Consider the following 25,895-nt stretch of genomic DNA (forward strand, 5'->3'; position numbering starts at 1 on the left):
GTGATTGTGGTTAGGTGGCTAGTGGATATGGGACCACTAGTCATAGTTATTTATATTATTATTATTTATTATTAAAAACAAAAAAAAAATGGGTCAGGTCGTTTCACCTACCATCAGTCGCCAATAAGCATGAAGCACAGGTTAAGAAAGATCGGCATTATGATACCTTCTCCTTGGAAAGGCGATTACCGAAGCTTCTTCAACCTTCGCTCTCCATCTCTCTTGCCTAACAAATCGGTTTATGAGAAAATTATCTTTTTCAGGGAAAGCTCAATTCAAAGCTTAAAGAGTAACGACATTATGATCCCAACTCCATGGAGTGGGGGTCGATACCTCTTCAAGCAAACCCCACCAGATCGTAGAACCATAACCACCCTCTTCCTTGTAGATATGCAGATCAACCCTTTGCTTTCCGTGCTAGCGGGAATCTTAGCCTTGGAACCCTCATCAACGTCACTTAGTCTGTTGACCGTGACCATTACTTTGTCTAGTGCTTTGTGCTTGGATGAATTTTCGACAAAGCGTGTTGTCCCTTGCACCATCTGGCTATCTAGCTTTGGTTCCCAAGTCTTCATGGATCCTTCGTCGAGCTACCTTAGCCACCTTCTTGTAGTATTTGCTTTTCCCTTTTTGTTGCTCTTACTATGTGTTAAGCTGCATTCTCTTTATTTCTGTGGTTTGTATGAACTCATTTTTGGTTGATTAATGAAAACAAATCTTTGTCCAAAAAAAAAAAAAAACCCTTATGCTTTATTTTGCTATTGACTATTGAGAGAGATATTCAGAGAGCTTTCAAGAGACAAGCCATAACTCAATCCTATTGAGAGAGATTTCAACCTTATTTCTTTACTCAACAAAAATCTTTGATGAACAAAATTGCTTTTTACAAAAAGATTTAATTTTGCAATTTAGTGAACAAACTAAAATTGAACTTTAATGTTGATTTGATTATTGGAATTTGCAAAGAGATTTGATTTTTTGATTTTTGAATTTAGATAACATTTTACAGTGAAAACTAATTTATTTTACCATTGTGTTTAGAGTTCAAGAACTGTATTAATTGATTGAATCCTTATTGATTGATTGATTTGACACTCTATAATAGTTTGAGATTAGTCTCTAGGCCTAGCTTTTATTTTATCTGAATTTCAAAACTTTAATTATGTTTTTGCTTTATTACCTTAAATTACAATTACTGTTTAGTATAATTGAAAGATCATGAAATCTATTATATGCATCTAGAATCTTTGTAAATTCGACTCTTAACGTATTATAACTACAAAGCTGTTAATACCATTATGATATTACATTTTGAGCGTATCAATTCTTATTTTAAAAGAAATCCAAGTTGAGAGTATATAGAAAATTAAACTTTAGTTGTGCGTACTGAATCAAATTTTAAGGCCATCAACATACTTGTTAATTATTATGGGGTAGACCCAAAAAAAACACACGAGGACCTGGCTGCTTGTATTTTTCTCTTTTTTTTTTTTTTTTTTTTCTCAAGTCTGATTTTATTATAAGTAGCCAATATTACAACTGTGGTAACCTCCACATTTCACCTATTACAAAAGATGGATTATCACAAGAAGAAAGATAATCTCATTTTAACTTAAACTAAAAGTGGCTGAACCTTCTTTCATCTAAGATTAAGATTAGATCAATAAAATCAACACCTAATCTAGCCAAAAAGATGAACAAAGATCAGTACAAACTGATTTGCAACCTTTTCTTCATCTTCCACCTGCATTATAGACAAGCAGGATCCAAATAATGCTAACCATACTTGAAAAGTAAACAAACTTCTTACTAATCCTGCCTAAGATACTGCAAGCTCGCCAAAAAGTGATTGACATATCTGAAAGAGTGAAATTATCTTTTCTTTGGAGGTAGCATTATCTTTTCTTTGGAGGTAGCTGAATTCCCCATCTTCATAAATTTGAAACTTTTGTTTTAGCTTTTTTTCTCCATCTTTAATTATTTCAGATCTTGGATGTTTGGATGACTCACCGATTTCATATTTTGATGACTCACCAAATCCAGAATTCTTTAAAGCTTTTGAAGTGCTTTCATGAACATCAGATGAAGTTACATTAGAACCATTTGAGGATTGCATTATGATAACTCTCTAATTTACATGTTTTAAGCATCCTTTTTGTCCATATTTTGCATTGTTTTTACCCTAACCTTAGCATTTTTAGGTAATTTACTGTAGGAATCCACATTTGGGCCATTTAGGGTGTTGCATTCTTGCATTTGCATATTTTGGATGAAAACAGGTGCTTAAGAGCCGAAAATGGGGAGAAATAAGGTCAAATCCGAGTATATGCCCGAAGGAGCTATGGAGCAGGAAGAACAGCCCGAACACCAACCCGATCAAGGAGGATCTAAGAACAGGAAGAACAATCCAAGAGCCTACACGAAGTGCAACCCGAGCTCATCCTCGTGCACCTCATCGAGCAGACCCTCGGGCAGGACTGGGAAGCTAGGGTTAATGGGTTTCCATATATAAACCCCCTCTTCTTCCTCTCGCCCTAGCACGCCGCAGACCCTCAGAACAGAGAGCGAGAACTTCTGGGAGAGAATTGAGCGACTCAAAACTCTTTCTACACTTTTGTTAGGATTTATTTTTTTTCTTTTTGCATTTTGGATTCTATACTCTTCTACCCTACTGTATTTTTAATACAATGCAATTTTTTTTTATCAATGCTTTTGTGTTTTCTGCAATGAGATCTGAGTAGTGTAGTAAAGTTTCTAGGGATGGGATAGACGATTTTGTGTTCTTGATCGGTTAGGTTGTCTTAGCTTTAATATTTGTGTTTTATAAATTCCTTTCTAGATTGGTGTTCTTAATGCTATCAACAGACCGAGAGGTTGAGATTAGATCTAAGGCGTTTTACCACCGAAAAGTGTAGATGAAACGCTTGAATTAATCAATGCTAGAGATTTACTCACTTAGCCTAAGAGATTAGATGAATAAGGGGTTTATTGACAATAATGGATCGGTTTGTATTGCCTGCTTGGTCATGTTTCTCCAACGAGAGTTGGGTAGAGAAGTGATTAAGGTTTATTGTTTCTATCACGAGAGTGTTTTAACAAGATTTTAGAGATTCATTGTCTAGAGAATATTTACTTGAGGCATGTAGGACATCCATATTGGTTAGGAACACTTAGGAGTCGATTACCCCATCCTTAGGAGCTTTCGTATTTAGATTGTTTGCATTTTTATTCATCACTCGATACCTTACCCGAACCGGTACACAATCACCTGCTTCGAGTATACCTTCGAGCTGTTCTTGTTTATCTTGTTCACTCGATCACCCCACCCAATCCTGTACTCTAATGCTTGCATCGAGTGCTTAGGTCGTGTGGTTCTTGTTCATTTGCTTTCTTTTGTTTATTTTAGGATTGTTAGATCAAACCCAACTATTGCTTGGCTTGACTTGCATAGTTCTGATCATATCTTATCTGCTAGCATAACAACCATTTGGATTGATAACCCTTTGTACTACAACTGCATAGGGAATTGATACCCTGGGTGAAAATCCTACTATCACATTCTCAGCCTTGATGCATGAAGAGGAATTGGTACTGCAAGGTGTTGAACATTTTCAGCTTTGAAATCTTGAAAGTAAGGACTAACATGAGCTAATTCCTCTGGTTTAGGAGGAGGAGTATCCACTCTTGGAGGTTGAGAGATTGGTGCTGGAAATGATCTATCCGATATATGAGACTGAGAATTGATATTATCTCTGTTTGACTCATCATTCTCAACAACTCTATTCTGAACAAGTCTTTCTGAAATCGTAGGATTAATCCTATTACTCGGAGGCTACTGAAGAAATGGACAAAGATTCATGTGGTGAGTCATTCTATAACAGTTGCTACAGATTCTCCTAAGCCGCTCATACTGAAATCTAATCATTGTTGTTTCTCCAGATCTAAACCTGATTCTTCGAAAGAACCTAAGACAATCAGTAATTCCAAATAGTATGTGGTGTCGTTTGCGTTGTCCAAATTGTAAGAGACAGAAAGAAGAGAAGGATAAGGTAGAAAGGTTTACCTTAAGTAATATTTGTAAAGGAGAGATATAAAGAAAATGAGTAAAGAGGATACTTAAGAAGAAGGTTTCAAAATATTTAAAAGAGGTAAAAAGAAAGTAATATATAAAGATTAAGAGGTAAGAGACAGAAAGAAGAGAAGGATAAGGTAGAAAGGTTTACCTTAAGTAATATTTGTAAAGGAGAGATATAAAGAAAATGAGTAAAGAGGATACTTAAGAAGGTTTCAGAATATTTAAAAGAGGTAAAAAGAAAGTAATATATAAAGACTAAGAGGTTAAAAGAAGAAAAAGTTAAAACCAAATAGAAGAAGATATGCTAGAAATTTCTCATTGATAAAGCACCAGTCAACCAAACTAGTTCTCAAGTCAAGGAGAAAGAAAAGAATAATATAAAAAAAAAACTTCCCTCTTCATGTAATCAACGAAACAAGAAGACAAAAAGAACCAAACCTTTCACCATAGGTAACATTATTAAGTGTAGATACCAAACCTCGATCTGAAGTTACTTTTTGCTTCAACCGACTTCTTCAAAGTCTTAGAAGGTCAAAAAAGACAAGACTTTCAACCTTCTGCTTCATCTAGCAGTCATCCTTCGGTTGAGCAACATTTGTATCCAAGATACAAGCTTGACAAAAACTTTTATACTCTTCACGTAATTAGCCACCAAGGAGGACAAAAAAACAAACCTTTCACCTTAGGTAAACAACTTTTAGTCTAGGTATCAATCCCCTTTCTGAAGTTACCTTCGTTAGCAAAAAAAGTTGAAAGCCAATTAGGATGATTGCTAGCTACATACGACTGCAGTCTTGACCTTGTTAACACACTATTGGCAATTTCAAAAGCTCCTCTGTTGCAGCTTGGAGGTTCAATTAGAACAAACCAGTTAGGTTTTTCTTTTGTAAAACTTAAAAGTTCAGCTATGTGACCTACAATAGCTGGCCATTCTTTTGGTTTATTAAGAGCATGAATAATGTCTTAAGAGGAAGCACCAAAAGTAATCTTCTGAAAATGATGCTTGTTCATGTTGTCTAAGGCCCATTCCCAACTTTTTATTTTTGCATCAAAGAAGGAATAAACCTGAGAATAAGATCTGCGACAATGAAGTAAGACTTTACCAAACGAGTCTCTTACCACCCATGAGGCTCCAGATAAGGCTTTCTTTTTTGACCAGGCACAACCAATATTGCATTTAAACTCTCCAACCTGAGGAGGAGTCCATCTATGCTTCTGAGAATTCTTTTGCTCAATTACTTGTAAAGCTTTTCTATTCGCCAACAACCACTGATTCCCGTCTTCAAAAGATTTATCAACAATTTTATTCACGAAAGCACCTTCTCCTTCAAATAGAATTTTGTTTCTATTTTTCCACAAGATCCACGGAATCCACGAATTGACAAATCTTAAATCTTGAGGAGTATCTTTAACCTGAGAAATATGCATTAAGTGACTCATATTTGCAAAGATTGAATTCCCAAAACCTGTTTCTGGAGATGGTACATTAGATACAGCTCACACTTGTCGGGCTAAAGGACATTGAAACAGTATGTGGTTAACTGTATCAATCTCTTCTCCACACATTAAACATCCATCTCTTGCATTAATGCCTCTTGTTCTCAGTCTATCTTCAACAGCTATAGCTCCTTTTAAAGCTTTCCACATAAACACTTTGATTTGGTGCCGTTTGCGTTGTCCAAATTGTATTAAACAGAGGACTTAGTGAAGGACATGTCTCAGCTTCCTTGAACAGATGATGATGAGTCTTTCTACTACTTAGATCATAACCAGACTTAACAGAATATATGCCATTATTTGTTCTTGACCAACAAAAAGAGTCTTCATTCTTAAGTAGAGGTCTTTGTCTTGAAATGATTCGAATCTCATCCTGTGGAAACAATTCCTTCAATCTGTTCCACTTCTAATTCCTTGTGTGAGGATCTATAAGATACTTCACTTGAAGCTTAATATCCATCCACGAATGAAGATTTAAAGCTCTTTTGGGGTTTTCATCAAAAATCCACTTATCTATCCAAACACTAGTGTTCCTGCAATTACCAATGACTCTTTTCAAGCCTTGATTCAATAAGTCACGACCATAAAGAATGCTTCTCCAGGCATACGAAGGACGAGTTCCAAAGGTAGCATTCAAAAAGTCTGTATTCAAAAAGTATCTGCTCTTGAAGATTTGAGAAAAGAGATTGTCTTTATCATTGAGTAATCTCCAATCTTGTTTTGCTAATAGAGCCCGATTAAAACATTGAAGATCTTTAAAACCAAATGCCTCCAAGCACCTTAGGCATTGAAAGCTTTTGCCAACTTACCCAATAAATCTTTTTAGTATTCTGCAAATTATTCCACCAAAAATCCATCATGATGCTTGTCAAGCTTTTGCAGAGACTAATATGCAACTTAAAACATGTCATTGCATAAACTGGTAATGCCATTGCAATAGATTTTAACAATATCTCTTTGCCACCTTGAGATAATGTTTTTGCATACCATCCAAACATCCTATCTTGTAACTTATCTTTAATAAAACCCAGTAATTGTTGTTGAAATCCACTCAGACATTATGGTAAACCCATATAACTTTCTGTGCCACCTTCTAAATGAATCCCTGATCTGATCTTGACCTAATCCTTGATATTATCTGCAACATTTACTCCAAAAGTAATTGCCGATTTATCTAAATTGGTCACCTGACTTGATAATCTTTCATACTTAGATAAACAAAGGATAATTTCATCACATTCTTCTTTATTAGCTTTACATATTAAAAGCGTATCATCAGCAAAGAGGAGATGATTGACTGATGGACCAGCATGTTAAATCTAATCCCTGCAACTCTACCATTTCTGTTAGCTTGATTTAGCAAGTGGATCAAAGCTTCCGTACATAGATCAAATAGAAAGGGCGAAAGAGAGTCTCCTTGCCTAATGCCTCTTTCCGGCTTAATGTAACCAAAAGGTTGACCATTGATTAGAACTGAGTAAGTGACTGAAGTTACACAACCCATTATCCAAGAAATCCACTTCTTATCAAATCCTAAAGCTAAGAGAATTCCTTCCAAGAAAAACCATTCCACTCTATCATAAGTTTTAGACATGTCTATTTTAAATGCCATAAACTCACTAGAGATCTGAGTATTAGTTTGCAAACTATGAATGATTTCATGGGCAATCAGAATATCATCAGAGATTGACCTGTCAGCCACATATGCAGATTGAATTGGAGAGACAATGTCTGAAAGATACCTTTTCAATCTACTTGAGATGATCTTAGAGATAACCTTATATAACACCGAGCACAAACTTATGGGTCTCAAATCTGTCATTTTTTGAGGATTTAGAACCTTTGGAATAAGACAAAGATGAGTATGGTTCCACCCTTCAGGAAGCACACCTGATTTAAAGAAACCTAGCACCTCTTCAATAACCCGATATTTTACTACATACCAGTATTTCTGAAAGAAAATAGCAGTGAATCCATGAGGACCAGGAGTCTTCTCTTTATCAATTGAAAATACTGCTTTGTAAATCTCATCTTCTGTAACTTCCTTAAGTAGCTCTTGATTCATTGATGATGTAACTTTAGCTTGAAACCCTTCTAGAAATGGTGACAGGTTGATAGGAGAAGAGGATTTAAACAACTTATTGAAGTATAAGGAGGCAATCTGACCTTTTTCTTTATTTAAAGTTTTCTGAACACCATTCTCATCTACCAAGAAGTTCAAGGAATTCCTCACCCTATTAGATTGAACAACCGCTTGAAAGAAATGAGTATTGTTGTCTCCTTCCAATAGCCATTTCTCTCTACTCTTTTGTCTCCAAAAGATTTCCTCTTCATTAAAAGCAATGCTCAAATTCTCTTTAATCACTGCAATTCTCTTCCAACAAGGAAACCTAAAACTAAGTTGATCATCCAATTCCTTTCTTAGTCTCTGAATTCTATTTTTGGCATTGAAATCAGCAGACCTCTTCCAAATACTTATACATCTTTTACACTCTACAATGCTAAAAACAGAAGAGTGGGTACCTCTTGATATATCACTATTCCAGGATCTTTGAATCACAGCTTCAAGAGAAGGATTATCTGCCTTTCTTTTATCGAATCTAAACTGACCACAGAACAGTTCTTGATCATCAATGAACTTAACTAATACTGGTCTATGATCTGATCCTAATTTCTCAAAAAACCATTGATGAGAATTAGGAAACATTGAACAACAGGATTTCCAAAGCATCTGTCGAGTTTACATTGAATCAATTGAGAGTTCCTTGTTCCTCCTCAAGTAAAACCATTACCAGTGCTACCCATCTCATGCATATCCCATTCTTTTGAAAGGCAAAAGGAAGACAATAACCTAAGAGGACCACCCAACTTCTCCTTATTGGAAAGGATTTCATTAAAGTCACCTATCATACATCAAGCTTCTTTTCTGCTGATACCAATCTGACTAAGCTGATCCCACAGTAAATGTCTTAACTTAGGTACTGGATTACCATACACACAAGAAACAAACCACCTTTTTACACCATTCAAAATTTGATTTCCAGCTGATTTTTCCACAAGATTGCCAAACCTCCACTTGTACCTTCAGGTTCTACTGTATGAAACATATCATAACCAAGCCAATTAAAAACTTTTTTTACAAAATCAATAGAGTTCTTCGTCTCCATGAGGAATAAAACATTTGGAAAAAGATCCTTTCTTATTTCCTTTAGATGCCTAATTATCCAAGGGTTCCCCAAACCCTGACAATTCCAACTCAAAAGACCTATTGATCCAGCAGCGATTCACCTGGAACCACCGTATTGTTGTCTCTTTTGAGACTTTTTGAAGATTTTGACCCTGAAGCTTGAGCTTTCCGCTTGAACACTTTATCAAAGTGATTTTTATTATTATTAACGCTAACCTTTTCACCCTTTGATCCATCATAATTAGCTTTATATTTTCCCAACAAGAAAGGCTTTCTTTTTCTCAGATTTTTTTTTGTTTTCGACTTAAACCCGAAGAACCATCATCTAAGAAACCTGATTTGAAGCTAGTAGAGAAATTAAAATCAGCAGAATCTGTTAAGAAATCATCATCAATCTTCTCAGGTAAAGCTGACTTGTATTGAGATAAAGATCCTTTCATGGCATTTGCAAGTAGTTTTGGAGGAGTATGATAGGGAAGGGTTGAAAATCATTCTCTAGGAAAACTCCTTTCTTCTTATCTATGCTTTTTGAGATCTCGGAGGAAACTTTCGTTTCGTCAGATTGCTTAAACGGGCACAGAGTTTTCTCATGAGTTAACCTTTGACATAGAAAACATCTTTTCCTAACTCTCTCATAATCAAAGCTGATTGACACAATTTCACCAGAGGGAAGCTGAATAGCTTTAGAGTTTCTTAACGGCTTTCTAACATCAAATAGGACTTGAACACGGACATAGACTTGAGCTTGCGATTTTTCAGAATCGAACTCTATCTTTAACACCTTACCAAGACACTCTGCTACCTCTTGAATCTTCTCCTTAGTGTAATAATTGATTGGAATATTGCGGAGACGAATCCACAGTGGAAGAAACATCAAATAATCATCTTGAGGCTTTTCAATCCATTTTTCCATAAACACACACCAATCATCATGAGTCCAGACTCCTGTCTTTAAGATTTCATCTAAATCATCTAAAGATTTGAAGATAAACTGAAATCTCTCTTGAGATAGAGCTACACCTCGAACTCTGTTGTTCAATCTCCATAATCTAGACATATCTAATATCCAATTAGACATCCTCTCATTTGTAGGATTCAAAAACCTACCCATAACACTGCAACAATTTCGTTCACTTGAACAGAACTTTGATTGATTCAAGAGAGTAAGGGGTTTATCATCTTCAATTGACATCGCTTGAATAGCTTTATGAAGATCCATACCAAGCTTTGAAAACTTAAGAAAAACCAAACCACACCACGAAAAGTAAAGAAGGGGAACCGAAGACCTAGAAGATCTTCAAAAGAGGAAGAACACCAATTGAGATAACAACAGCAATCAGAGAAAGATTTTTGAAACAAGCCGACAGAAAATGGGAATATCTTCGGTCACAGGCTCAGCTCAATTAGAATGAAGATCCTTTTTGAGTTAGAAGTTCTTATACTAGGGACGGCAAGATTTTTTTTTTGTTTAACGAAGAAAGCTTAGAGAGAAGGCAGAGAAAATTTAGAGAGAGTATATTTTTATTAAAGATAAGTTACAAGATAGGATGTCTGGATCGTATGCAAAAACATTATCTCAAGGTGGCAAAGAGATATTGTTAAAATCTATTGCAATGGCATTGCCAGTTTATGCAATGACATGTTTTAAGTTGCCTATTAGTTTCTGTAAAAGCTTGACAAGCATCATGATAAATTTTTGGTGGAATGATTTGCAGAATACTAAAAATATTCATTGGGTAAGTTGGCAAAAGCTTTCAATGCCTAAGGTGCTTGGAGGCATTGATTTTAAAGATCTTCAGTGTTTTAATCAGGCTCTGTTAGCAAAACAAGCTTGGAGATTACTCAATGATAAAGACAATCTCTTTTCTCAAATCTTCAAGAGAAGATATTTTTTGAATACAAACTTTCTGAATGCTACCTTTGGAACTTGTCCTTTGTATGCCTGGAGAAGCATTCTTTATGGTCATGACTTATTGAATCAAGGCTTGAAAAGAGTCATTGGTAATGGCAGGAACACTAGTGTATGGATAAATAAGTGGATTTTTGATGAAAACCCCAGAAGAGCTTTAAATCTTCATTCGTTGATGGATATTAAGCTGCAAGTGAAGTATCTTATAGATCCTCACACAAGGATTGAAAGTGGAACAGATTGAAGGAATTGTTTCCACAGGATGAGATTCGAATAATTTCAAGAAAAAGACCTCTACTTGAGAATGGAGACTCTTTTTGTTGGTCAAAAACAAATAATGACGTATATTCTGTTAAGTCTGGTTATGATCTAAGTAATAGAAAGACTCATCATCATCTGTTCAAGGAAGCTGAGACATGTCCTTCACTAACTCTTCTGTTTAATACAATTGGACAACGCAAACGGCACCAAAAATCAAAGTGTTTATGTGGAAAGCTTTAAAAGGATCTATAGCTGTTGAAGATAGACTGAGAACAAGAGGCATTAATGCAAGAGATGGATGTTTAATGTGTGGAGAAGAGATTGATACAGTTAACCACATACTGTTTCAATGTCCTTTAGCCCGACAAGTGTGAGCTGTATCTAATGTACCATCTCCAGAAACAGGTTTTGGGAATTCAATCTTTGCAAATATGAGTCACTTAATGCATATTTCTCAGGTTAAAGATACTCCTCAAGATTTAAGATTTGTCAATTCGTGGATTCCGTGGATCTTGTGGAAAAATAGAAACAAAATTCTATTTGAAGGAGAAGGTGCTTTCGTGAATAAAATTGTTGATAAATCTTTTGAAGACGGGAATTAGTGGTTGTTGGCGAATAGAAAAGCTTTACAAGTAATTGAGCAAAAGTATTCTCAGAAGCATAGATGGACTCCTCCTCAGGTTGGAGAGCTTAAATGCAATATTGGTTGTGCGTGGTCAAAAAAGAAAGCCTGATCTGGAGCCTCATGGGTGGTAAGAGACTCGTTTGGTAAAGTCTTACTTCATAATCGCAGATCTTATTCTCAGGTTTATTCCTTCTTTGATGCAAAAATAAAAAGTTGGGAATGGGCCTTAGACATCCTGGACAAGCATCATTTTCAGAAGATTACTTTTGGTGCTTCCTCTTTATACATTATTCATGCTCTTAATAAACCAAAAGAATGGCCAGCTATTGTCGGTCACATAGCTGAACTTTTAAGTTTTACAAAAGAAAAACCTAACTGGTTTGTTCTAATGGAACCTCCAAGCTGCAACCGAGGAGATTTTGAAATTGCCAATAGTGTGTTAACAGGGTCAAGACTGCAGTCGTATGTAGCTAGCAATCATCCTAATTGGCTTTCAATTTTTTTGCTAACGAAGGTAACTTCATAAAAGGGATTGATATCCAGACTAAAAGTTGTTTACCTAAGGTGAAAGGTTTGTTTTTTTGTCCTCTTGGGTGGCTAGTTACGTGAAGAGTATAAAAGTTTTTGTCAAGCTTGTATCTTGGATACAAATGTTGCTCAACCAAAGAATGACTGCTAGATGAAGTAGAAGGTTGAAAGACTTGTCTTTTTTGACCTTTTAGACTTAATAATGTTACCTATGGTGAAAGGTTTGGTTCTTTTTGTCTTCTTGTTTCGCTGATTACATGAAGAGTGAAGTTTTTTTTTATTTTATCCTTTTCTTTCTCCTTGACTTGAGAACTAGTTTGGTTGACTGGTGCTTTATCAATGAGAAAATTCTAGCATATCTTCTTCTATTTGGTTTTAACTTTTTCTTCTTTTAACCTCTTAATCTTTATATATTACTTTCTTTTTACCTCTTTTAAATATTCTGAAATCTTCTTCTTAAGTATCCTCTTTACTCATTTTCTTTATATCTCTCCTTTACAAATATTACTTAAGGTAAACCTTTCTACCTTATCCTTCTCTTCTTTCTGTCTCTTACCTAAAATTTCTTTTTTTCTCTTTTAACTTACCTTTTCATAGCTGACGAGATGTGGAATGAAATTCATAATTTGGTCTTGGGAAGGGATGATCCAGAAATATTCATTCCTCACTATGCATATGCAACAGCGGTTGATCGAAATAGATTAAGTCTGATTGCAAGACCTTTATATCCAAGAGTGCAGAATCTCCAGACTGTGATATCTTCCTTACCAAGATCATGGGGTCTAGCTTCAAGAGTTCATGGAAGAGTTCTGGATGGTACTTTTATTCAGTTTTATTTTTCAATCAGAAGTAGATCTTATCTCAGTGCAAAGAAGGGAACCATGGATTTTCAATAATTGATTTGTTGCTTTCCAAAGATGGGAGGATGATATATCATGGTTTTTGTGGTTTTTAACTATGATATAAGGAGTATTTTTGAGTCTTTTGATTTGTTTTCTAGGATGTTTTTTAGTCTTTGCAGGTTTTCTAGGACTTTGGCACAAAAGGAGTAGTGGAGAATTTTGGATCATTTTGGAGCATAAATTTCGAAGAATCAATTTGGACTCGGATCAAAACAAGGGCATCGATCGACACCACTTAGGAGCATCGGTCGACACCCTCTTCAGCCGATGAAGAATCACAAATTTGGAAGTTTTACAAAGTTGCCCGAAGTTTTCCATATTTGCAATACAAGTCTCTGACGTGTTTTAGGACATATAAATAGTATTTTTGGGTTTTAGAAAACCCAAACAAAAAGTTTTATTCTAGCAATTTTTATTTTCTGCAACCCTGTAAGATTTTGAGAGCTTTTGGGAGAGAGATCTGAACTGCTTTGAGAGAAGAATTCATAAACTCCCTCTTTACTCTTTTAATCTCAATTGCTTATTATTCAGAATTATGTTTTGTTCTTCATTGAATATGTCTGAGTAGTTTGCTTGTTATGTTCAGGGTTTTTCACAGGGATTTTATGATTTATTAGATCTGTTTATTTAGGATTCATTATCTTTCTAGATCTTCATCATAGGTTGTTCTTCATATTAATCCTTGATTGGCCATCTAGAATTAATAACCTAGGAAAATAAATTGATATGAGAATAGAATTGATTTTCCTGATTAAACCTTTTGATGAGCAAAATTACTTCTTGCACAGAGATTTGATTCAGTAATTTTGTGAACAATCTAAACTTGTTTTTAAAGCTGATTTTTAACCTAAAATTTTGCAAAGAGATTTATATTTTCTGGTTTTAAATTTAGATAATATTTGTAGTGAGACCTGATTTTTTTTTTCCCAACCAAACTATAAATATTAAAATAGAACTCCAAGATTGGTTGCCCAAACAGGAGGAAACGAGTTTACAAAGGTAGATTCTGAAGGTAGAGATCGTGAAGATCGAGCTAGGCAATCGGCNGAAAACCCAAACAAAAAGTTTTATTCTAGCAATTTTTATTTTCTGCAACCCTGTAAGATTTTGAGAGCTTTTGGGAGAGAGATCTGAACTGCTTTGAGAGAAGAATTCATAAACTCCCTCTTTACTCTTTTAATCTCAATTGCTTATTATTCAGAATTATGTTTTGTTCTTCATTGAATATGTCTGAGTAGTTTGCTTGTTATGTTCAGGGTTTTTCACAGGGATTTTATGATTTATTAGATCTGTTTATTTAGGATTCATTATCTTTCTAGATCTTCATCATAGGTTGTTCTTCATATTAATCCTTGATTGGCCATCTAGAATTAATAACCTAGGAAAATAAATTGATATGAGAATAGAATTGATTTTCCTGATTAAACCTTTTGATGAGCAAAATTACTTCTTGCACAGAGATTTGATTCAGTAATTTTGTGAACAATCTAAACTTGTTTTTAAAGCTGATTTTTAACCTAAAATTTTGCAAAGAGATTTATATTTTCTGGTTTTAAATTTAGATAATATTTGTAGTGAGACCTGATTTTTTTTTTCCCAACCAAACTATAAATATTAAAATAGAACTCCAAGATTGGTTGCCCAAACAGGAGGAAACGAGTTTACAAAGGTAGATTCTGAAGGTAGAGATCGTGAAGATCGAGCTAGGCAATCGGCTCTGACATTAGCGTCTCGTGGAATCCTGGTGAGGGTGAAGGAGGTATAGGAACTTCGAAGCAGTGAGAAATCCTCCAGCAGATTAGAAAAAGCCGGCCAGTCTTCCGGCGTCTGCACCATCGCCGTTAGCTCTACGCTATCCGTCTCAAAAGCCTGACAATCGACTCCAGCCACCAGTAAAGACTCCATAGCCCAGATCAGCGCTTGTAATTCTGCATGTAGAGGTGATATACTCCGACGGTGACTCCATGCTCCCAACAGGATCGTTGTAAGCTCTCCATTGCAGCCCCACCAGCCCAAACCCTGGTAGGGATCTGTACCTTTCCAAGAACCATCAAATTAGCATCGGGGAGACAAACCTTTGTCCTCCGAAAAAGATGGAGGATCCAGATAATTCACTGAGTAAGACTTGGCCTCCTCCCACAATAATTTCTCCGTAGCCGCTTGATTCAAAATCTCAAGAGATTCTACCTCAATACCCTGGAAAACGTTTTTATTCCTATCTTTCCAAACTGACCAAATAATCCAAGGTAGTTGAATGCCGATATCCGAGACCCGGATTGCGAAGACGTCCGCCAAAAAATAAAGTCTAAATTTGCATAAATCGATGTGTATGGAAAACCCCCCTGGTCCATCCGTATAGGCGACAACTCCCAAATACATCGAGACCTAGGGCACTCAAAGAGCGCATGGTTTATAGTTTCCACTGCAGAATCGCATCTCTTACACACGGTGTCACAACGAACACCCCGATGTGCAAGACGCTCCAACACAGGTAGAGTACCCGAACCAATCTGCCAAAAAAAGTGTTGGATCTTGGATGGTACATCAAGTTTCCACGATTGGGCCCGCAAAGCCGTACACGTCGGCCCATACTCTACATCCATAATTAATTTCCGAGCTAACCGGTAACCTGATTTGACCGAATATTTCCCAGATTTAGTATAATGCCATATTAATCTATCCGGTTGATGAGTTCTACTAACCGGCATACTCTGGATTAGTTGTATATCCCCCGGATCAAAAAACTCCTCCAAAGTAGGTAGATGCCAATTCTTAGTCTCCGGGTTAATTAAATGATTAACCATTAAACTCGGAAGCCACAACCTCCCTCGACCATTCGCCGGTCTAGGGCGAATATCCGGTATCCATGGGTCATGCCAAACCGAAATGGAATTGCCAAAGCCTACCGTCCATCGCGCCCCCTGCTCCACCAATCCCTTGATGGAATAAATACTTCTCCAAGCAAAGGACGGATTATATGGTTTTTTTGCCATAAGAGGATGTTTGTTCCTGAAATATCGACTTTTCATCACCTTAGCCATTAAAGACGTTGGGTATTGAATTAGACGCCAAAACTGTTTGGCCAACATAGCCTCATTAAATTGTTCCAGAGCTCGGAAGCCAAGTCCCCCTTCAGCTTTATCTTTACATAGTTTGTCCCACGCAACCCAATGCATACCACGAGCTTTGTCATTGGACTTCCACCAGAAAGTGGAAATTGCACTTGTTAACTTAGTTGTTGGTTCCTGAGGTAGCTTATAACACGACATAACATGGGTAGGTAATGCCAAAGCCACTGATTTAATCATAATTTCCTTGCCACCCTTCGACAAACACTTTGCAGACCAGCCATTAACACGATCATCTAGCCGATCCTTAACGTAGCTAAACACCTTAGTTTTCGATCCTTGAAGATTCTCAGGAATACCCAAGTAAGAACCCATGCCACCCTCCTTAGAAATCCCAATAACTAACTTTAACTGGGATCGAATATCCGGAGTAACCTTTTTGCCAAACATAATAGATGATTTAGCCAGATTGACCTCTTGACCTGAAGCTCTGCCATAGGTACCGATTATATCCATAACCGTCCTACATTCCTGGGCAGTTGCTTTGCAAAAGAACAGGCTATCATCCGCAAACAGCAAATGCGAGACAGTAGGACTACCACGGGCGATGGTAATACCCGTCAATTTTTTCTCCCTTTCAGCCTTCTTAATATTAGCTATCAAGACCTCTGTGCAAAGAATAAATAAATATGGAGATAGAGGGTCCCCTTGTCGTAACCCCCTCTGAGGTCTAATAAAACCTCTGGGCTGACCATTCAGAAGAACTTGGTACGACACTGACGATACACACCACATAATCCACGAAATCCATCTCCTATCGAATCCTATCTTGACCAAAACCGCCTCCAGAAAATCCCACTCTACCCGATCATATGCCTTACTCATATCAGTTTTAAATGCCAAAAATTCCGAATTACACCTACTATTAGTATTTAATCCGTGAAACATCTCTTGAGCCACCAGGATGTTATCAGTAATTAACCGTCCAGAAACAAAAGCTGATTGAGTTTCTGAAACCAAACGAGGCAATAGACGTTTCAGACGGAAACACAACACTTTTGAAATAATCTTATCGCTCACATTACATAATCTTATAGGTCTAAACTCCGCCATCCGCTGAGGCCAATCCACTTTAGGAATAAGACAAATATTGGTCTCATTTAGAAGCGGATCAAAACTGCCAGTGCGAAAAAACATTTTAATTAGAGCCACTAAATCCCCTTTCAGAGAAGACCAAAATCTTTGGAAAAACAAAGTTGTCATCCCATCAGGACCTGGAGTTTTCTCCGGATGCATAGCAAACAAAGCTTGTCTGACTTCCCTTTCCGAGATATCCCTGATAAGATCTTTGTTCATACCTGCCGTAACAATCGGATCAATTGCTTGTAGCATCTCAGAAATACCTCCACCGTTGGATTTCTTGAATAGATCCTCAAAATATGTTGTAGCTATATGTTCCATACCCGACGCTGATTCATCCCAAACGTTATTGGCACCAAATAAACCAATTATCCTATTCCGAACCCGCCTTTGTTTAGTGGATGCGTGAAAATATGAAGTGTTTTTATCCCCAACCCTTAGCCAAAATTTTCTGCTCTTTTGTTGCCAATAAATCTCCTCATCCCGGTATGCCTCTTTCAATTTCCTCTCAATTCCCCGAATATCTTCCAGCGAAACCGAGTCATCCATCTTCGCATCATGCAGAGCAGTCTTCAAAGAAGAAATAATTGATGGGCCAGTACTGACATTATTTTTCCTCCACCAGGAAATCGAATTCCTACAATTCCTTAATTTATCAACAAAACCCGGAATCCTAAAATTCCGTGTCCGATTCCAACCAGACTCAACCGCTCCAGCCAAGCCCTCCTTACCCAACCACCGCTTATCAAACCGAAATTGTCTCTGTCTCCTCCGGATCGCCATCAAACAAGTTGCTAAAATTGGACTATGATCAGAACCAATCATCTCCAAATACTCTACTTTCGAATTGGGATAGAGGGCGTGCCAGTCTTCATTACCTAAAGCCCGATCAAGTCGGCAACGAATCACTTGATTATTACACCGATTCCCACGCCAGGATAATTGATCCCCATAACATGGAAATTCAAGCATCCCAATATCCTTAATCATTGAGATAAAAGGTTTGAAGGAATTAGCTGACCGCAGGGCACCACCCTGCTTCTCATGGTTACCAATTAATTCATTAAAGTCTCCAATAATAAACCAAGGATCAATACGAAAAGATCCAATGTCCGTTAATTTATCCCACACTTTTCCGCGATGTTGGGGAACCGGGTCACCATAAACAAAAGAAAAATATACCAATTGATGATCAAGAACAGCTTTTGTATCAATTATACGGTCATTATGAAATAGAACAGAAAGATTTATTTCATCCTTATAAAATAAAACCAAACCACCACTAGCCCCTCGGGGTTCAACAGTAAACATTTTATTATAGCCAAATTTTGATTGAAATTTTTGTAAATAAGAAAAACATTTCTTTGTCTCTGATAAAAACAAAATATCTGGTCGATGCTTCCTCCACAAATCACCCAAATAATTCTCTGTCAGATCAACCCCAATGCCCTGACAGTTCCAACTTAGGACCTTCACGGTTTAGCCGGCGGTTTCGGGAGAGCCCCCATCCCTATCTTTGCTGGTCTTATACCAATGCCAGCTGGTTTTCCATCCACAGCCTTGTTCCCTTGTTTTCCCATCCCATCCACAGCTGGTTTTCCATCCACAGACCTGATTTATTTTAAAAAATTGTTTAGAGTTCTAGATCTGATTTTAATTGTTTGAATCCTATTTAATTATTGATTTAATATTTTGTAATTTCCTGAGAAATTCTCTAGCCCTAGCTTTTTGATTTTCTGAATTTACAACAGTTTTATTTAATATTTTGCATTGCCTTTTTAATTTAAGTAATCTTGTTTAGCATAATAACAAAACTCTATAATTTATTGTGTTTGATCTTGAGTCTCTGTGGAATTCGACCCCTAAGTATTATAGTGACCTCTTAATTTGAGAGAGTAGCTCTAGGGTAAATTTGAGCATATCAAATTTTGGCGCCGTTGCCGGGGATCGAACAAGGGTCACCCGCGTGACAGGCGGGAATACTTACCACTATACTACAACAACGCCATTATATTTGAGTTTTGTATTTCGTCTAAATTTTTCTTTTTATATTTTACTTACACGCTTTTGTTTCTTTTCTCTTGTGTGTTTCAGGTACATGCCTAAGCCAAATACCAGGAAGAATCCTACTGGTCTAGTTGTTAAGCTTACAAACCAAGAGTTAGGACAACTAGAGCGTGATAACACAAAAGCAGCCAAATCAGCAAAGATGGTCAACCCAATCATACTGAGACCAGATGCGGATGGTGCTTTGAGGGATCAAGAGGGCCACTTGCGCAATGAGCATGGCCAAAAGCTTGATGCAGAAGGGAAGGTTATTGCTGAAGCTGTTGTTGTCAATGAGCAGGCTGCTGTCAGAAACGAGCAAATTCTTGTAGTTGACAAACAGGTCGATGGTGTCGATCAACACCATCGGGGTATCGGTCGACACCCCCTTCCAGCAAACGGACGTGGAGCTGCCAACCACGTTGATAACCCAGTTCGAAGACAGGATCAAAACCGGGATCTGATCAGGACTATTGCAGACTTCAACAGAGCTGATTTGATGTATGAAAACCGCTTTGCAATTGTTCCACCTCCATTCCCAAGGAATGAGTTTGAGCTGAAGCCTGCCTACTTCCAGCTAGTTGGACAAAGACCCTTCTCTAATCTGCCAAATGAGAAGACTTAGGACCATATTGAGCATTTTGAAGACTTGGTGACCAGTATCAAGGCCAATGGAGTAACTGAATACTACATCTACTGCAAGCTTTTCCCATATTCACTTGCAGGAGAAGCATCTCAATGGCAAAAACAGTTGCCAGCTGGATCTTTGACATCTTGGCAACAAGTGAAGGTGGCTTTTCTCAACTACTTTTATGATGATGCCATGTCAGATGAGCTAAGAGTCAAGCCGTCCTCCTTCAGGCAAAGACCAGATGAAGCTTTCAAGGCAGCTTGGGTAAGATTCAAGGCATATCAAAGGGACTATCCACACTGTGGCTTTTCAAGAGTGCAGCTGTTGAGTATCTTTTTCAGAGGGATTGACTGGGAATATCAGCTAGCTTTGGATGCTGCAAGTCATGGGAACTTCAAGACAAGATTTCCAGAAGATGCTGAAGCTTTGATTGAGAATTTGGCTTCCAGCAATAGCACTAAGAGAGCAGATACTGAAAGGAAGAGATTGCATGGAGGATTTGATTCAAAACAGCTAGCTTCTGTTAATGTCAAGCTGGATTCAGTTCACAATCTTCTAGTGGATAAGAAGCCAGTTCAATTTGCTGCTGAGGTTAAGACATTTGAGCCTGAGCCAGAGAATACAGAGGAGAACGTCAACTATGTGTATGGAGCTGGGTATCAAGGCAAAGATTCGGTAATCAGCAAAGCAACAAGCCTTACAGTGGGAACTCTTTGGGCTACACTCGTAAGCCTGATTTACAGAAGCAGCAACAAGGGAACAACTTCACAAGGACTTATGGGAACTCTTCCTATCAATCTCCACATCCACAAACTCCTTCTGAGAATAGAATGGAGGCCATGCTTGAGCAGCTTCTTCAGGGACAAGAGAATATGACAGTGACATTCAATGGGAAGATTGATAATGTCTACACAGAACTTACTGGAAGGATTGATGCACTGAATGTACATGTTAAGAAATTGGAGAGTCAAGTGGCACAGACTGTTGGGTCTGTTAAAAGACAAGAGGGTTTTCTTCCTGGAAGAGCTGAGTCAAACCCCAAGCATGCTTGCAATGCCATATCAGTGAGAGATGAAGATGCTGGTGCAATTGTTTCTGCAGAATAGGGAGAAAAATCAACCACCTGGGTGTCGGTCGACACCTCTCTCAGACAGAACCCAAAGTTGCAAAATCTCAGGTTCCAGCAGTTGAGAGGGTATACCAACCTAAGATTCCTTTTTCTAAGCCAAGAAAGTCCAAGCAGGAGATGGAGGAAGCTAGATGCAAGGCAATTATGGATAAGGTAATGATTGAGATGCCTTTAATTGATGCAGTAAGCTTTCACCACCTCTTAAGTAGTATGTGAAGAGAATGGTATCAAATGGTTTGAGCCCTGAGGAAGGAGCATTGCTTACCAAGGATGTCAGTGCAGTTCTTTTGAACCAGCCTCCACAGAGGAAGAAGGAGAGAAAGCATGATGTGGTTGTCTCTAAGGAAGTGAGTGCAATAATTCAGTGTAGAGTTGCAGAGAAATTACCAGATCCTGGAAGCTTTGTACTTGATTGCTCTATCTCTGCAGAACGGTTTGCTCACTCACTTTGTGATCTAGGCTCTAGTATTAACTTGATGCCACATTCTGTTGCTGTGAAACTAGGGATGACAGAGTTCAAGCCAACTCAGATTGCTCTTATCTTAGCTGATAGATCCAAAAGAATTCCTGAAGGTGGCTTAGAGGATATTCCAATTAAGGTTGGAAACTTCATGATTCCCACTGACTTTGTGGTGCTGAAGTATGATAAAGAGCCTAACGACCCTCTCATCTTAGGAAGATCTTTCTTGCCTACAGCAGGTGCCATCATAGATGTACAGAAGGGCCACATAACATTGAATGTGGGAGGTTTGAGTATGAACTTTGAGATGGATAAGCTTAGGAGGGCTCCTACTATTGATGGACAGACTTTTTCTGTTGAGAAAGTTTCTGCTACTCGAGTTGCAGGCTTAGCATCGATCCATGCTACATTAGCATCGGTCGACACCCCTCCACATCTGAGACCGAACTTGTCCAAAACAGTTGCTCCTAGTCAGAAACCTGTTTCCAAACAGAAACCTCCCCATTCCACACTCCATAGTCCTCAGGTAAGGCAAAGGTACACATCTTCTGCACCCAAACCCCCTCCTATCATCAACAAGGCTTTCAAAGGTACAAAAACTGTTTTGCAGTTAACCAAGCCACGAGATTATCGTAGAGCGCTTGTTTCTTCTGTTGATGATTTTGCAGGACATAAAAGAAGCAAACCCATCCCAAAATCCCACCCTGGTCATGTTCCTTATGTCCTTGGTAGACCTCACTCTTCTACTGCTTATACACCACCTTGGATGAAGAGGTCATGCTATGGGAGGCATTCACTGCCACGTTCTGATCCACCCGATGCCTGAGCTTCAACGCGGTCTAGCTAATGACTGAAAACAAGCGCTTAGTGGGAGGCAACCCACTTATAGGTTTTTCTTTTCCTTTTGAGTCATTTTTCTTTTTGCATTGAGTCAGTTTTTATTTGAATTTTGTTTGAAATTATGAACTATCTATCTATCATGTTGCTTTTAACTTGTGTGTGAGTGTCTCTTAACAGAATAATCATCCATGGATTGATCAATCAACACAACTATTTGCAACTAACAAGGAGTTACGGCCAAAAACACCATTCGTGATGAGTGTCGATCGACACTGAAATGGTATCGGTCGATGCCCCATGGTAACCTGAAAACAGTTCATCTTTTCCTTACAATTTTCAATACGTTTTTGTTTCTTTTAGCTTTCCTCTTACTTGATAACATTGGGGACAGTGTCGTTTAAGTCTGGGGGAGGTTAGTACTAACTACTAACATAGTTTTTGTTTTTAGTGTGTCAAAACCGATTTTTGTTTTTATTGAGTCAAATTTTTCAAAATTGTGTTGGGGACTATGACTTTTCTTTTTAGGTGTATTGCCTTGGTTGATTAATGCTGCAGATTGAATCCACTTTTCCGACTAATGAAAAATCCAGTGGCTGACCAGTCAACCAGAGACATCCAAATTTCCAACATAATCCATAAAAGCCTGAGGTAACTTCTGCACTTTTCTTTTATCTCATCAAGGAGATTGATGTTCATAGAGCTTGACTCCTTGTTCATACCTGACAAGTAAGATTTCAAAAGAAAATAGTACTCCTCTCCCTTATTCAAGTTAAAAAAAAAAAAANAATAGGAAAAAAAAAAAACAAAGCAAAGCTCAAAGGAGGATAAGAATAGAATAAGTCTGGGGGAGAGGAAGAATACCACATGTTGTAAAAGATATATCTTGCTTGTTATGGTATAGTACGGGAATGAGTCTAGAAGGTTCTTGACATTGATCAAATTGATGAGAACCACCGATGAAGGCTTAATGGAGGAAGTAGTGGAATTTGGTTTGAATTTGGGATGCTATGAATTTCAACGGAGAAGTACATGGTGGTTCGATTTGGATTTATCTGCTAAGTATATGGATTATGGTTTGGATGATCATGGCATTACCTTAGAGAGAAAATGAGTTTCTGTGTTTTCAAACCTCTTTCACAGGCTAAGTTTCTGTTTTGCTTGAGGGCAAGCAAAGACTAAGTCTGGGGGAGTTGATATATCATGGTTTTTGTGGCTTTTAACCATGATATAACGAGTCTTTTTGAGTCTTTTGATTTGTTTTCTAGGATGTTTTTGAGTCTTTGCAGGTTTTCTAGGACTTTGGCACAGAAGGAGCAAAGTGGAGCAATTTGGATCATTTTGGAGCATAAATCTCAAAGAATCAATTTGGACTCGGATCAAAACAAGGGCATCGATCGACACCACTTAGGAGCATCGGTCGACACCCTCTTCAGCCGATTAAGAATCACAAATTTGGAAGTTTTACAAAGTTGTCCAAAGTTTTCCATATTTGCAACACAAGTCCCTGACGTGTTTTAGGACATATAAATAGTATTTTGGGTTTTAGAAAACCCAAAAAAAAATTTTATTCTAGCAAGTTTTATTTTCTGCAACCCTGTAAGATTTTGAGAGCTTTTAGGAGAGAGATTTGAACTGCTTTGAGAGAAGAATTCATAAACTCTCTCTTTACTCTTTTAATCTCAATTGCTTATTATTCAGAATTATGTTTTGTTCTTCATTGAATATGTCTGAGTAGTTTGCTTGTTAGGTTCAGGGTTTTTCACAGGGATTTTATGATTTATTAGATCTGTTTATTTAGGATTCATTATCTTTCTAGATCTTCATCATAGGTTGTTCTTCATATTAATCCTTGATTGGCCATCTAGAATTAATAACCTAGGAAAATAAATTGATATGAGAATATAATTGATTTTCCTGATAAAACCTTTTGATGAGCAAAATTTCTTCTTGCAAAGAGATTTGATTCAGTAATTTTGTGAACAATCTAAACTTATTTTTAAAGCTGATTTTTAACCTAGAATTTTGCAAATAGATTTGGATTTTCTGGTTTTAAATTTAGATAATATTTGCAGTGAGAATTGATTTATTTTACAAAATTGTTTAGAGTTCTAGATCTGATTTTAATTGTTTGAATCCTATTTAATTATTGATTTAATATTTTGTAACTTCCTGAGAAATTCTCTAGACCTAACTTTTTGATCTTCTGAATTTACAACAGTTTTATTTAATATTTTGCATTGCCTTTTTAATTTAAATCATCTTGTTTAGCGTAATAACAAAACTCTATAATTTATTGTGTTTGATCTTGAGTCTCTGTGGAATTCGACCCCTAAGTATTATAGTGACCTCTTAATTTGAGAGAGTAACTCTAGGGTAAATTTGAGCATATCAGAAGACCGTCTATCTACTATTGAGCTATGGGTTCAAATTCGGGGTATCCCTTTGCCATATGTTACTGATGATACAATGACAATTATAGCTGAAAGACTTGAAGAAGTAGTGACTGTCGATTTCCATGAAGCAACAACTACTCAAATTACTTGTATCAGAGTAAGAATAAGGTTTGGAATTACTGATTGTCTTAGGTTCTTTCGAAGAATCAGGTTTAGATCTGGAGAAACAGCAATGATTAGATTTCAATATGAGCGGCTTAGGAGAATCTATAGCAACTGTTATAGAATGATTCACCACATGAATCTTTGTCTGTTTCTTCAGCAGCCTCGAGTAATAGGATTAATCCTGCGATTTCAGAAAGACTTGTTCAGAATAGAGTTGGTGAGAATGATGAGTCAAACAAAGATAATATCAATTCTCAGTCTCATATATCGGATAGATCATTTCCATCACCAATCTCTCAACCTTCAAGAATGGATACTCCTCCTCCTAACCCAGGGGAATTAGCTCCTGTTAGTCCTTACTTTCAAGATTTCAAAGCTGAAAATGTTCAGCACTTTGCAGTACCAATTCCTCTTCATGCATCAAAGCTGAGAATGCAATCCTCAAATGGTTCTAATGTAACTCCATTTGATGTTCATGAAAGCAATTCAAAAGCTTTAAAGAATTCTGGATTTGGTGAATTATCAAAATATGAAATTGGTGAGTCATCCAAGCATCCAAGATCTGAAACAGTTAAAGATGGAAAAAGAAAGCTAAATCAAAAGTTTTAAGTTTATGAAAATGGGAAATTCAGCTACCTCCAAAGAAATAATAATTTCAATTTTCAGGATCTGTCAATCATTTTTTAATGAATGTGCAGTATCTTAAACAGGATTAATAAGAAATTTATTTACTTTTTAAGTATGGCTAGTATTTTTAGGATCCTACTTGTCTACAATGCAGGTGGAAGATAAAAGAAAAAATTGCCAATCAGTAATTTTTCTCCTTCTCATGCAATTTAATGAACAACTTTTTTGTTTTAATGGTGGGGGATAAACAGCATGCAGCCGTACACTCGTCGCAGCATGTTCGTCGCGCCCGCCACATCTCCCACGTATGATCACAACTGTTTTCTGTTGCCACGTCTTATAATTACAGTAAAACCTTGTAAAATATATATATTTTATTTGTTACAAACATTTTTTCTTTAGCATGTATACA

General features: G+C 37.1%; 1 protein-coding gene and 1 pseudogene across 1 annotated transcript; one reads left to right on the top strand and one right to left on the bottom strand.

Moving 5' to 3' along the window:
* Positions 9,196-9,978, bottom strand: LOC104763132 (uncharacterized protein At4g02000-like). The gene has a single exon (XM_010486548.2). It carries the CDS (start codon positions 9,976-9,978, stop codon positions 9,196-9,198), a length of 783 nt encoding a protein of 260 aa, XP_010484850.2.
* LOC104763133 lies at positions 12,294-25,465 on the top strand (annotated as a pseudogene).

Source organism: Camelina sativa, chromosome 18 (genome assembly GCF_000633955.1).
Source record: "Camelina sativa cultivar DH55 chromosome 18, Cs, whole genome shotgun sequence".
Lineage (NCBI taxonomy): Eukaryota > Viridiplantae > Streptophyta > Magnoliopsida > Brassicales > Brassicaceae > Camelina > Camelina sativa.

Bases quoted from the DNA above. Each gene is read 5' to 3' on its own strand.
- LOC104763132 (XM_010486548.2), bottom strand. From the start codon at position 9,978: ATGGATCTTCATAAAGCTATTCAAGCGATGTCAATTGAAGATGATAAA.